At 50.7% G+C, this 12,595-nt stretch overlaps 1 protein-coding gene and 1 pseudogene across 1 annotated transcript in view; both read left to right on the top strand.

Moving 5' to 3' along the window:
* NUP210 (nucleoporin 210) overlaps window positions 1-11,453 on the top strand; it is a 122,741-nt gene extending 111,288 nt beyond the window's left edge. The window contains exons 34-40 of the mRNA XM_054575085.1: window positions 1,513-1,636; window positions 2,629-2,775; window positions 5,593-5,843; window positions 6,736-6,952; window positions 8,657-8,752; window positions 8,834-8,917; window positions 10,165-11,453. Of these exons, the coding sequence (XP_054431060.1) occupies window positions 1,513-1,636; window positions 2,629-2,775; window positions 5,593-5,843; window positions 6,736-6,952; window positions 8,657-8,752; window positions 8,834-8,917; window positions 10,165-10,265 (1,020 nt within the window). The 3' untranslated portion in view covers window positions 10,266-11,453. The remainder of the gene's footprint in view (window positions 1-1,512; window positions 1,637-2,628; window positions 2,776-5,592; window positions 5,844-6,735; window positions 6,953-8,656; window positions 8,753-8,833; window positions 8,918-10,164) is intronic.
* Window positions 3,826-4,316, top strand: LOC129071770 (ubiquitin-conjugating enzyme E2 L3-like; annotated as a pseudogene).
* Window positions 11,454-12,595: the final 1,142 nt, after the last annotated feature.

Genomic DNA, 12,595 nt, shown 5'->3' with positions numbered 1-12,595 from the left:
ATAGCAAATGCTCAGTAAGTATTAACTGTATTGTTACTACTCCAGGGTAAAGGGGTAGAAGCTTATGCTAGATGCAGTAGGGGTTCATCCGGGATTTTTTAAAATCAAACAATGATATGGATCAGAGGTATGTTTTGGAACAATCACCTGATGTCCAGAAGAGTCTAAAAGCCCAAGAGAGGAGGAGTAGCTGCAGAGTAAGCAGCCAGGAGACCAAGGGTGGGCCCTCGCCTGGCACTGTTAGGTGGGAAGAGAGTAAGGATGACTTTGGAAGAGATTCAGGAGGGAAAGTCATCAAAGCTTGATGACCATTAAGAAGTAGGGGGTGAAGGAGAAGGAGGCCTTGGGGAGGACTCCGCATGTTCTGACTTGGGTGACGAGGTAGATGTTGGTCTTTTGCTGTGAGAGGAAAGCACAGAAGGGGGTGCCAGTCTGAGGGGAAGATGAAGAGTGACTTTGGGACATGGTGAGTTTGAGCTCCTCCAGGTGAGGGCTGGTGGCAGTGTAGCTAGGCAGGTGTATCTGGAGTTCCAGGGCAAAAAGCTGGAGAGGGGATGGGGGTTTACAGCACACAGGTGGATCTTAAAGACCTGGGTTCTAGGGCACCCCAGAGCAAGGGTGGAGTGGGGTCAAGGCCCTGGCCTTCTCTCCGAAGTGTAGAGGAGGAGGTTGGAAGCAGGGAGAGGACTGCTACAGGGCAGTCAGGAGAAGAGAAGACCGGACAAGGTGGGAGGTACCAGCACAGGGGCATGGGTGACCTCTAGGGAGCCTGGGCCCTGCCTACAGCTCTGACAGCTCTGATCACCACAGTCGTAGGAGCTGTACACACTTCTGGGAGAGTGAGACTATATTCTCCTCCTCGAGGAGATCAAGTTCTGGTAAAAATCACATCTGGAGGAGGCAGGAAGTGCTCAGAGCCTGCACAGAGCTGGGCAGGCCGCCTTCCAGCTGGAGAAGGCTGCTCTGGACCCGGGCCTGCAGTAGCAGACAGGGTTAGGCTTTGCAGAGGAGGTGAAGGCATGCATCTGGGGTTGCAAGACAGGCAAAGGGCATGAGCAGGAGAAATCTGGGAAGACTGGAGTCTGGGGGCCTTCACTGCCAGGGCTGTGTGAGTATGCATTTTGGCCAGGTTGACTAACTGAATAAATGACAGTAAAGTAAAATATATTCTTTTCTCTCTGCTGAAAGGTTAATTAACCAAATTGATAAACAGAGAAGTGATGGTAAGTATCACAGGAGCCAAATTCACAGCCCACCCCAGACCAATGAATGAATTCAGGCCTGCTTATTCAGCTCTTGTTTAGTGGGAGAGCTTTGGGCAATGGAGTCTGACCAGCCAGGGGTCTAACCCTTACTCTGCCATGTCACAAGCACATCATTTAGGCTTTGAGCCTCAGTTTTATCCACTGTGAAATGGTCAGTCCCTGTGTCCCATGCCACAAGGTAAGATGAAAAATGCACAGGCTATCACACAGTCAGCACTCAATAAAGTTCCCTTTGGCTTCCTTCCAGATAGTGATTGGCATCCCGCAGAGGATCATAGCTCATCACATCCGCCCTCTCCAAACCAACTTCCAGGAGGTCACAACTTCCACAGTGATGATCACCGTGGGAGACAGAAGCTCTAACCTGAGAGGTAGAGAGTGAGCGAGACTTGAGTGGTCCAGGCTGGGGCCCTGCCAGACTCAGGGAGGTGGGGTATGGAGGGGCGGGGTGCTTCTTATGCCTTCTAATGGGGTTTTGTGTGCTCTTCTTACTCAAACTCATGCCAACTCTGGAGAGAACATGTAACCCCACCTGGCCTGCTCCTTACAGCTTTTTAGAAATTTGAGTCATGTACAAGCAGAAGCCATAAAAGGAATCTTCCTAAAAGAGCCTGGCACCCAGAAACTGTCTGTTTCTGGGCTGTAAATGCGACTTCAGCTCTACGGCAGCAGAGTAAAGAAAGCCAACAGAACACTGTTAATCCCAGAAAGTAATGACTCAACAGGCCTCACTGCCAATGTTGGGTTTGTAATTACCTCTCCTAGGTCATGCCTGTTACAGCCCTGGACAGCAGCTGCCAGAAATAAATATATCAATTCACGCTTTTTTTTTTTTTTAATTCAAAAACTACTTAATTGATAGAATTAAATACTGCTATTTTTGTTCTGAGTAATGAGGCAGCTTTATTTCATCATGGTAACCTCTGTTTGCCTACCTCAGTGCATGTGAACAATACTGTGCTGCTGCAGACAAAATATTCAGTGCATTATTGCAGAACTGTTGCCGTCCTGATGTCCAGAAATAAATTGCCCATTTTCGCCTGCTGACAGGAACAGATAGCATGCTTTATGGGCCTGACTGACCCATCTGCCATGCCCCTGGACACAAGCTCTAGAACAGATGCTGGAAATCTGATCTGAAATTGCCTGGGATTCAGAATGACTCCCTCCTCTATAAAGTTTGTCCTTGGCTTTTATAAACCATGACACCATTATTAGGCTTTTAACAACCCCAGGGGCCCCACATGGAAGGAATTTGGGGTGCTGGTGCCTCCATGTGGCCTGTCCCTGCTCCTTAGTCTTGGAGCTCTTCGGGCAGGTGTAGAGGCCTTGACAGGCCTTCTCTACCTCTCCCCATCTCTAGGTGAGTGCTCCCTGGCCCAGATGGAAGTCATCAAGACGCTGCATCCAGAATCCCTCATCAGCTGCCAGGTCCAGTTCAAGCAAGATGTCTTCGATTTCCCAGCACGTGATGTGTTCAGTGCAGAACCAGCATTTGACTCTGCACTGGGTAAGCCTGCAGGGGTTTGAAAGTGGAAACTGACTTGCGTGGAGGGTTTGCCTTCAGTGCATGTGACTCACAGTGGCTGTCTATTCAGAGGGGCAGTCTATCAGGAGCCAAGCCTGGGGTTTGATTCTTTCACTCTGGCTCTCTGGTTCATTGTGTCCTCCAGGTGAAGTGGGCAGTCCTGTGATGGGGCTTGGCCATTTTCAGCAACCACCTACCCCAGCAGAAAGGATGTGATTCAGAGATGGAAACCCTGGGCTTAATTACTCTTTTGCTCTTTCCAGCTCAGAGCCTGTAGGGACTGAGACTATATCCCTCAATGAAATGGGGTGGGTGATACCTTGCTCTACCTGCAGGTCTGGGCTCTGAGAAGAGCAAGTCAGACAGGGGTGGAAGGTCCTTCCTTATTAAATAATCAAGGACCACACAATGTGGTATTAACTAGAGCTTCAGAACTGAAAGCCAGCATGGTGGACGAAAGGATGGTGGGGCACTTGGCTGGCATGGGCATCAAAGGAACCCTAACCAGGCATCCAGTTTTAGATTTAGGGAGCTTTCCAAGGCATCACTCAACAGTGTTTGTTCAGCTCATTTGTCTACTCTGGGTCAGACATGGTGGACATGAAACACCAAAATAGTCCAGAATTGTTAAATGCCTTTCCAGAACTTCTTACTGCATCTGGGGCCATAGGCTATACCCTGAGTCAGCTACAGCCTAACTTGCAACCCAGCGTTGGGTCATGGAATCTGCTATTCCTCATTTTCTCTGCCATGTTCTAGGCAGGCTGGCTGGGCCCTGACTGCAGAGCTGGACCCACGTTCCTGCCCCAGAGAGCATCAGTCCAACAGGGATCTGGTGAATAGAACATCCTGAGACAGTGAGGGAGACTGCTGGTCATAAATAGGGTATTTAATGGTCTGGAGACACAGACAAAGAACTTCCCAGGAGGCCCCTGGAGGAGGTGACATCTCCCCTGGGCTCTGAAGAATGAGTAGGAGTTCTCCAATGGAACAGCTAGGAGAGACTGGGAAACCAGCAGTGGCAGATCCAAGATGGCAGCCAGCAGGTGGCTGACAAAGGAGTTTGAAGAAGTCTGCAAATGTGAAATTAAAAACTTCAAAATATCCAGACTGATACAAACTTATTGACTTGGCAAGGGCTTACTGTCCCTGACCACCATATGATAAAGGGGACTTCAGAATCTAAATCAACTTCCTAGCTGAGTGCCCATCCAAACTGCTGAAGATCACATTTAAAATGAAGATCTACCATCCCAACATCGGTGAAAAGGTTTCATCGATATGTCTGCCAGTAATTAGCACTGAAAACTGGAAACCAGCAACCAAAACCAACCAAGGGATCTAGGCCCTCATAGCTCTGGTGAACAACCCCCAGCTTGAGCACCCCCTTCAGGCAGACCTAGCTAAAGAATACTCTAAGGACCATAAGAAATTCTGTAAGAACACTAAAGCATTTACAAAGAAATACGGAGAAAAGCAACCTGTGGACTAAACTCTGCCACGATTAATTCCAGCAAATGTGAGCAAAGACGACAGCAGTGCACTGGCACCTGCAAGGCAGGACTCTGGAAAAGTGACACGTACCACCATTAATTAGTGGCAGTTCCTAACTTTCTATAGTTTTCTTAATCAAAACTGGCCTAGGTAACTGAACAGGGAGGGGCCTTCTCCTGCAGAGCCACTCTGGGTTCCCACGGATGGGGAAATAAACTATACCAGACACAACTTGCCTGTCAGGAGAAGGGGTTGGCGATTCCCTCTAGTAGAGAATGCCCTGAGCCCTTCCCTAGAAGTGTTTTTTATTGAGAACGGTATGTGTGGGGGTATACAGCATGCATACAAAGCCTATCAATCTACATTAAAAGACTATAGATAATAAATTGAAGAAATACAGAGGTTTGTCTTAAATCAAGGTGCGTCAGACAAGTTGGCACCTGATGCTCATTAAGGCACAGTTTTCAGGGCTCAGAAATTACCTCCTTGCTGTGAAGTGAAGCACCTGGTGTTTCCTTATCAGGGCAGTGGGAAGCAGAGCAAGCTTCAGTGGTTACACTGTGTTCTTTTGCAGGCTACAGTTCCCAGTACTTCACAAAGTGGTCCCCAATATCAGTACTCATTAACTCCAGGGCATTCTTAGCGAAGTAACTTAGCGAAGTAACTTAGAGAAGTTTCATAGGATTTAATGCATTCCTTTTCCAGGCCTAATTGTCCCCGGGAGCCACCCAGTCCAGTTTAGGGCTGTACCTGCCTGTATATTGTTTTACTGACTAGTCAGGCAGCCAAGCAGAGCAGCCAAGAGATAAGGAGGCTTCTTTCAGATAGAATGAGGACTCCAGCCATGACAAAGCCAAGGGGTGAGGATCTTTTGCCCCTTTTCCGTATCCCCCAAGTCCTTCCCTGATGGCCCCCATGTGACTGTGCCTGTCTTAGGCTGCCCCTGCCATTGAGGGGTCTTACCTGTCATTGACTAACCAGCCATCCTCCGGGGCCAAGCAGGGTGATGTGAGGGAGGCAGGGGCTGCACCCCTGCCAGTGGGACAGGTTTTGCCTCCTCAGTGGCCTATTTTCCCAAGGCCTCCTAGCTCAGCTCCAGCCTTGGGGCCCTCTTGCCTGTTGGCGAGGCTACAGTCCCTGAAACCAGGAGGGATGGTTCCCAACAGGTAACCTAGAAAGAAAGGATTAAAAATTTTAAAGGATTAAAGATTTCTTAAAAAAAAAAAAAAAAAAAAGCAAGGAGAAGGAATAGCATGAGGGCATGGGTGGGAAAGAGGACAAAGTAGAACACCCTTGTCTCCATAGGTCAGTATCTCTGCTCAGTCGTGATGCACAGACTTACAGACAAACAGCTGAAGCACCTCAGCATGAAGAAGACAGCGCTGCTCGTCACTGCCTCCCTCCTAGACAGCCACTTCTCTGGAGAACAGGTTGGGGCCGAGGTGCCCTTCAGCCCAGGACTGTATACCGACCAGGCTGAAGTTCTTCTGAGCAACCATTACACAAGCTCCGAGGTCAAGGTCTTTGGTGCCATGGAGATTCTAGAGAACCTGGAGGTAAGGGGCATTGGCATACCAGCCTAGGGCATGAGAAAGGACAAGGGAGCAGAGAAGGCTAGATGGAACATGGAAATCCTATATCACCTCTTTTTAAAATTAAAAACAAAATACATTTTCTTCCCCCATAGCACTATTATGATTTCTGCTGGTCTTCCTCAAGTAGAAGTATGCGAGAGCAGCACTTAGCACAACCTCTCTAACACAGAGTCGGTGCTCAGTGAGCATTTAGTATATTGAATGAATGGGTTTAGTGCAGAAACACTGCTGACATGGGACAGGAAGAAAAGCCCTAATCCGTAACCTGTCACTGACTCACGAACAACTGGGGACAAGTCCCCTCTTTCTGGGCCTCAGTTTCCCCATCTGCTGAATGGTGGGTGAATACTGTCCCATAGTCCAGCAGACTGGTAAGAGACCAGAGGTATGGGTGGAAGGGCTGTTGACTTCTCTGCCAGCTCCTTCCTTGGTTTCACTGCAGCAGATGTGGCTGAGCTGAGCTGAAAGGGATGAGTGGGTTCTTGTTAATGGAGACCCTGGGATGGGGCAGCTGGTGATCCACCATTAACAGAGCTCCAGGCTGCCTCCCTTGTAACTTAGTGTTTGGTGATAGTTCATGTCAGTTTAGCCTTCTTAGAAGAGCACTTGATTAGAATTCAGTGACACTGACTTGACCTTTCCTTAAAAACAGCTCTAGTCTAGACAGTGTGCTCCTTCCCTGATACTGCAGGTGGCATGCTGTCAGTTAGAAGTACGCAGACATCTTTACCTGTCCAGCATGTGGGAGGGACCTGGGAGGGGTCCTGGCCTCTGGCTTCCAGGCATGGGAGGGAAGCACAGCATGTCCAGCAGCGGTGGGGGCCTTTCCCTCCAGCCCTGATGTCTCTCCCAGGTGAAATCAGGATCCCCAGCTGTGCTGGTCTTTGAGAAGGAGAAGTCTTTGGGGCTGCCCAGCTTTGTCACATACACAGTCAGCATCTCAGACCCTGCAGCTGGCAGCCAGGGGCCTCTGTCTACCGTTCTGACTTTCGCCAGCCCTACAACTAACCAAGCCATCACCATCCCAGTAACTGTGGCCTTTGTGATGGATCGCCGAGGGCCTGGTCCTTGTAAGTCATGGGCTGGGACACAAGGTGGGATGAACCTGGGTGTGGAAAGATGGACGGGAGTAGCCTTGGGTGTAATGGAAACCTGGGAGCATGAGAACTGGAAGAGTCAAAAATGTGGAATGTACCACCAAGTAAAAATCGCCCATTTAGGCCATCATGTACATTTTGCTTCCCCGAGTTCATTCTCAACTCGGCAGCCATAGGGAGCCTGTTAAAATATGACTAGATTGCACCTCTCCTATGCTTAGCATTCTGCCATGGCTCCCATCTCCCTTGGGAGATAAAGCTGAAGTCCCTCCAGGGTCCCAAAAGGCCCCCACGTGGTCTGCCCTCCTGACCAATTTATGACTTGTTTCCCCCGTGTGCACCCAGCTCCAACCAGATGGGCTTTCTTCCTGTTTTTGAAACATGCGCAGCCCCCAACTAGAGCTCTTAGTAGCCCCTTGCCCAAAACCCCCATCTCCTTTAAAGCGACCTTCGAATGTTACCTTCCCCTCAAATCTGAAAATGCAAGCCTCACTTCAAACACTCTTACCCTTGCGTTTCTTCTAGAGCACTGATGCCAATTACCAGCCTATGCAATAATTAATATTAAGTTGTCTGTAGAATTTGTGATTTCTGCTGGTCTTCCCCAACTAGAAGTTAAGTATATGAGGACAGCACTTAGCACAGGGTCCCTCTAACATACAGTTAGGGTGCTCAGTAAGGAATGCATGTTTTTTCTTTTTGTCATCATGGATCAGGACTTGCTGTGTGCCAGACCTTGTGCTGGGCGGACGCCTGAGAAGCGCTCCTCACAGGCTCCCCCAGTAATCCCCAATGGAGAGGCAGCGATTCACTGCCACAGAAAGAAAGGAATGATTCTAGAGATGTGGTTCAGATGGGGGCAGCACACAGAGGGGTAGTTTCATCTCTGCTGGGAGGGGCTGCAGTTCCGATGGGCTGCTTCATCTAGGTCTGGAAGGATGAGTCAGGGTGGAGGGTGTGTGGGTAGTGCAGTCAGAAAGCCCCTGGGGTGATGTGCAGGGTGAGGGGCTGGGCCAGGAGGAACTACAAGGAACCTGAAATGCCAGCCCAGGGGCTTGGGTTTTTGTCTGAAGGCAGGGAAATGACCTGGTCAGGCCTGGTTGGGAATGGACTGAAGGGGTGGGACCAGTGGCAGGGACACTTGAGGAGGCCACTGCCTTCTCTTTGCTTAGCGTAGGACAGCCCAGTGAGGTAGAGGGAGAGATCCTTGATAAGGGTTGGAGATGAGGCCTGGGCCATTCTGAAGACGGCCTCAGAGGAGGAGGGGCTTTGGAGCAGAAAATGCTGCGCCCCCTTGACACACACCCAGCCTCACCTCAGAGCAGTGGGGTCCCTGAACAACGCTTTGCCCCTGACCTCCATTTTTGTGGTTCTAACTCATGACTTCGCTTTTTCAACACTGCTTTTGGGGCAGTATGGCTGACTCCCAAGCAGCCCACATCCTCTAGCCTCCTCCAGATAGGCCTGTTCTACCCTTGAGCTGAACTGTAAGGAAACCAAAACTTCCTGCTGAGCAGTGTCGAACCTTTCCACGAGGGACAGAGCAATGGGTGGCAGCCTCACAGGACCAGACACAGTCCCTGGCCTCTAGCAGGCCACCTTACACTCTGACCATGCACACCGACACGAGAGGACTCCATGCGGCAGTTTAGTAAGTCATCTTTCCATTGATCACAGATGGAGCCAGCCTCTTCCAGCACTTCCTGGATTCCTACCAAGTCATGTTCTTCACACTTTTTGCCCTGCTGGCTGGGACTGCTGTCATGATCATAGGTGAGGTAGGCTACATTGTGTCCCTTGGATTGCTCCCCTGCCCCAGCCCTGTTCTTACCAGCCATATATTTGGTCTTGCAGCTTACCACATGGTCTGTGCCCCCCGAGAGCTCAACACACCGTCTGCTCTGTCCCACCAAGCCAGTCCTCAGCACAGCCCCCACTGTGAGTAGCCACCCTGAGCACAGCCAGGCAGAACTGGGAGGAAGAGTGGGAGCCTGGGGAAAAAGTGGCGGTTGAGTGCGATCAATTCCCTAAACCGAGGGCAGAGCTAGGAGCTGGTGGGAGGGAACCCTGCAGCCCCAAGGCTGGTCCTGGCCCTGGGACAAGAGAGCTCTCCCAGACAGACCTCTGCAGGGTAGAGGGGCAGTAGCAGGGAGCTCTGTGCCTGCAGGCGTGCACACTGGACCAGGCTCCTGTCTGCTGGGTGACTGCAATGGGCTCTAAGCTGACTCAGACACAAGGGTTCTGGGCAGTCCTGATAAAAAATTTAGAATGCCATGGCCCATCCTTCTTAACAGTTCATTGTCTCTGGTGGCACCAAGGCCCCGGGAACTCTGCACAATTTCAGAGGGCACCTCTCTCTGTAAATGGTGTTCCCTAAAATAGTGCCCAATATGCACAGCTGTACACAGCAGCCCTTTGTCTTCTTATTCCCATTCAAGTGTTCTCTTCCCACACAAGAAATCCTTAAGCTGGTGTCTACTGACTCGGCAGGGGGTGGGGAAGGGTGCATGTCTAGGCTTCAAGGAGCCCATGAACTTTTTGAAGGAGGATACAGTTTTGTATAGATGCCTTTTGCAGAGCAAGAAGTTCCTACATGCAACCTGGACCCCTAGAGTCATAGTCTTTTACCAGGTGCCTCATAGGCCTGTGAGCGCACAGCGGGTGAAAGGCATGCAATGTTCGACAGCTCGCTTGCTTTGTAACTCAAGTATGTTAACCAGCTGTCCTCCCAGAGACCCTCCCCCCAACCACATCTCCACTATTCACCCTTCCCTGTGTTCGTTGGATTCACACCAGGGCCTTTGCACCATCTCCCCAGTACTCTAGACTCTTCCGCACACCTTAGAGTTTTTGTTCATGCAGCTTTCTCTGACCAAGAAGCTGTTCCTGCCTAGTTGGACAGTCCCTCCCCGCGTGCACCATGGACTGGATGCTTTCTATCATCCTGAGACTCTGTATTTGAGTTGGGGACGGTCAGGAGTTACACACCCGAACTCTGCATGTCCAGCTGTTGCTCCTTCCCTCTTGGGGCCAGCTCAGCAAGCCCCCAGTGGATTCAGGTGTGGCCCAGAGATGCCTGGGGGCATGCTTAGGAAAGTGCCTGGTAAACTTTGTTCAGAGTAGTCTCTGAGGAATGCCCCTCCCCGTTATGCTCGGTTGCTTACTTGTCTCTCTTTTCACCCTAGATTTTGCTGCCTCATCACTGATGCCTTGCAATGCACTGCCGCCTGGTCGCAGAGCTAGTCCTCCCTCAGGGCTGTGGAGCCCTGCCTACACCTCCCACTAGTCCTCATCCCCCACGAAGGCCCTAACACTCCTGTGGCTACATGGATGGGCAGCTCACAGCTTCCAGCCTGGAACTAGCACCTGAGGCCTGAGCCTGACAGGCCCACTCTCACTGAAGCCTCTGTTCTCATACGTATTTAGTTGGGCTGTGCTCATGAGCTTATTCTTATCTATCGCAATTTGTTTTACTTCAGTGTTACAGAGGCTAAGACTTTCTGACTCATTCCTTTATGCCTGGCTATCGAGGGTTTCTGGGTGATGCTTTAGTTTTCTTAGACTCTACAATCACTCCTTTCTCAAGACTGAGCAGCAGAGCTCTGTTTAGAAGTTGACTGTAGAAGATACTACTGCATTGGTCTCAGGGAAAAGACTTTTTAATTACTTTTTTATTTTTGTGGGGTGTCTTCCCTGTGGAAACTACTTTTCCTTTAATCTGGCTCCTGCTAGGAAATGAGTGTGAATGGCATGTGTCCAGTGCCTGCCCTGTCACTGCACAAGAAGCCTCAGGACTGCACTGAGTGGGCCCCTGAGCCAGCTCAGCCTCATGGGAGATGCTGAGACACTTGCGTGAACTACCAGCCAGGCTGCTTTTTGCCCCACTTTGGACCACTGTGAATAGACTGCTGGCCTTTGGATTTCTTTGTTTCCCAACCTGTGGAAACATCTCCTGGATTCAGCCTCAACCCTGTGGGGATGTCCCAGCTCTATGAGCACAGGAACAGTGGAATCATCATTAGGAAAATGTCTTTGGTGTCAGGAAATCTTTCTGTTCCTTTGGAAAAGCCTCTGTGTTCCATCCAATCACAAAGACCCAGTGTTATTTGCTCTCCTTTTGTACAACAGTTGCACCTCAGCAGATCTGAGCCTCCCTTTTGCAGCAAATGGAAGATGCCTCCCTGCCCTCCAGGCAGCAGAGCCCAGCAGGGCCAGTGAAGAGGCTCAGGAGAAGATAAGTGGGAAAAGCCCTCCCTCCTTCCCAGCTCTTACTTCATCAGCAACTGAGGCCTCTAACGGTCTGCCCTGTGCCCTGGGGCCAGGCCTAGAGACATACCCCAGGGCCAGTCACACGTGGAATCTGTGTGTGAGGTCTGGTCTGACTCTGAGCTGCAATGTGAATTCGCCTCAGTCCTTTGGGGCTGGTCTGTGTGATTTACTTTTGTAAAGCTGAAGACAGGAAGAATTGTGCCTTGCATATTACTTGAGCTCCAACTGACGTATTTCTACTTGGTTTATTTAATAAAGCTCAATATAATTTCTTAAGACGAGCATGATCATTGCCGGAATTGCATGAGTTTTGCCTAAAAGTTGCCCAGGCCCTGGTGACTTTGCTTCTGGTTATGTAGATTTGGGGAGTTCTGTTTTGTTGCCCTTGAGACTTCTGTACTACCCCTCCCTCATCTGATGGCCACCAAGGCCTTCCTCCCACCTCAAAAAGACAAGCTAGTAGCCAGGGCATGTGGCCATGATGTCCTCTCAAAGCTGGCCACCACATTACTGACATTACTGAATGTCAGCTCAGCCTTCCCTCTCTGCGCTCTTTCCCTCTGCCAGCCATTCCTTCCTCCCTGCCACTCTGGCTTCCACCCCGACTCTCCTCAAAGGCTGATCTTCCCAGGGTCACCAGAACCTCTGCTCAGCCAGTCTTCTCACTGACCACCACAGTCTGGACACTTCCCCGTTAACTCTTGTGGGCAGCTCCTCATCTGCTGTCCCACCTCGCCTCCCCAGACCCTCACTTTCAGCCTGTTGAATTGTTCATGCTGCTCAAGACTGGTCCTCTGCCAGCCCTTCCCTGCCCACCTCCCCACCCCGACTCAGACCCCAGTGCCCCCTTCTGCCCTCACAGAGCACTCACACAGGCTTCTGAGAGCCCCATGAGGCAGGTCACAGGCATGGGATCAGATGCTAAGAGAAATGAGGTAGCTGCCCAAGGTCACAGGCCACCCACGGATGCCTCTGGTGGAGACCAGTTGTCCCCGATGTCACTTCGTCATCTTCCTTAGGATCCAAACCCCTGACAGAGCAGGGCAGAGAGTAGCCAGAGTTTGCAGAAGCCAACATACCACTGTGTTTTGGGCACAGAAAGTAAGCAGCAGTGTCCTGCGCAGCTCAGGAAATGCTCCTGACAGGAGGCGGTCCTCTCCTCACCTCATTGTCCCTTCCGCTGGCTGCGCAGTCCAGGCAAGGTTTCCATGTAGCAAGGCCAGCAGGGCCAGTGGAGTCACTGAGCCCTCATGACCATGGTGCCTGCATCCCAACACTGGATGGCCTCCCTTGGCACTCATTGGCTTCATGATCAAGTCGGTCTTCATTCACAACCAAACTTCATTC

The sequence above is a fragment of the Pteronotus mesoamericanus genome, unplaced genomic scaffold (assembly GCF_021234165.1).
Source record: "Pteronotus mesoamericanus isolate MK-2021 breed Mesoamerican mustached bat unplaced genomic scaffold, CSHL_Meso_final contig_27, whole genome shotgun sequence".
NCBI lineage: Eukaryota > Metazoa > Chordata > Mammalia > Chiroptera > Mormoopidae > Pteronotus > Pteronotus mesoamericanus.
Note: the sequence above shows the minus strand (reverse complement) of the source record. Positions and strands in the feature narration are given on the sequence as shown.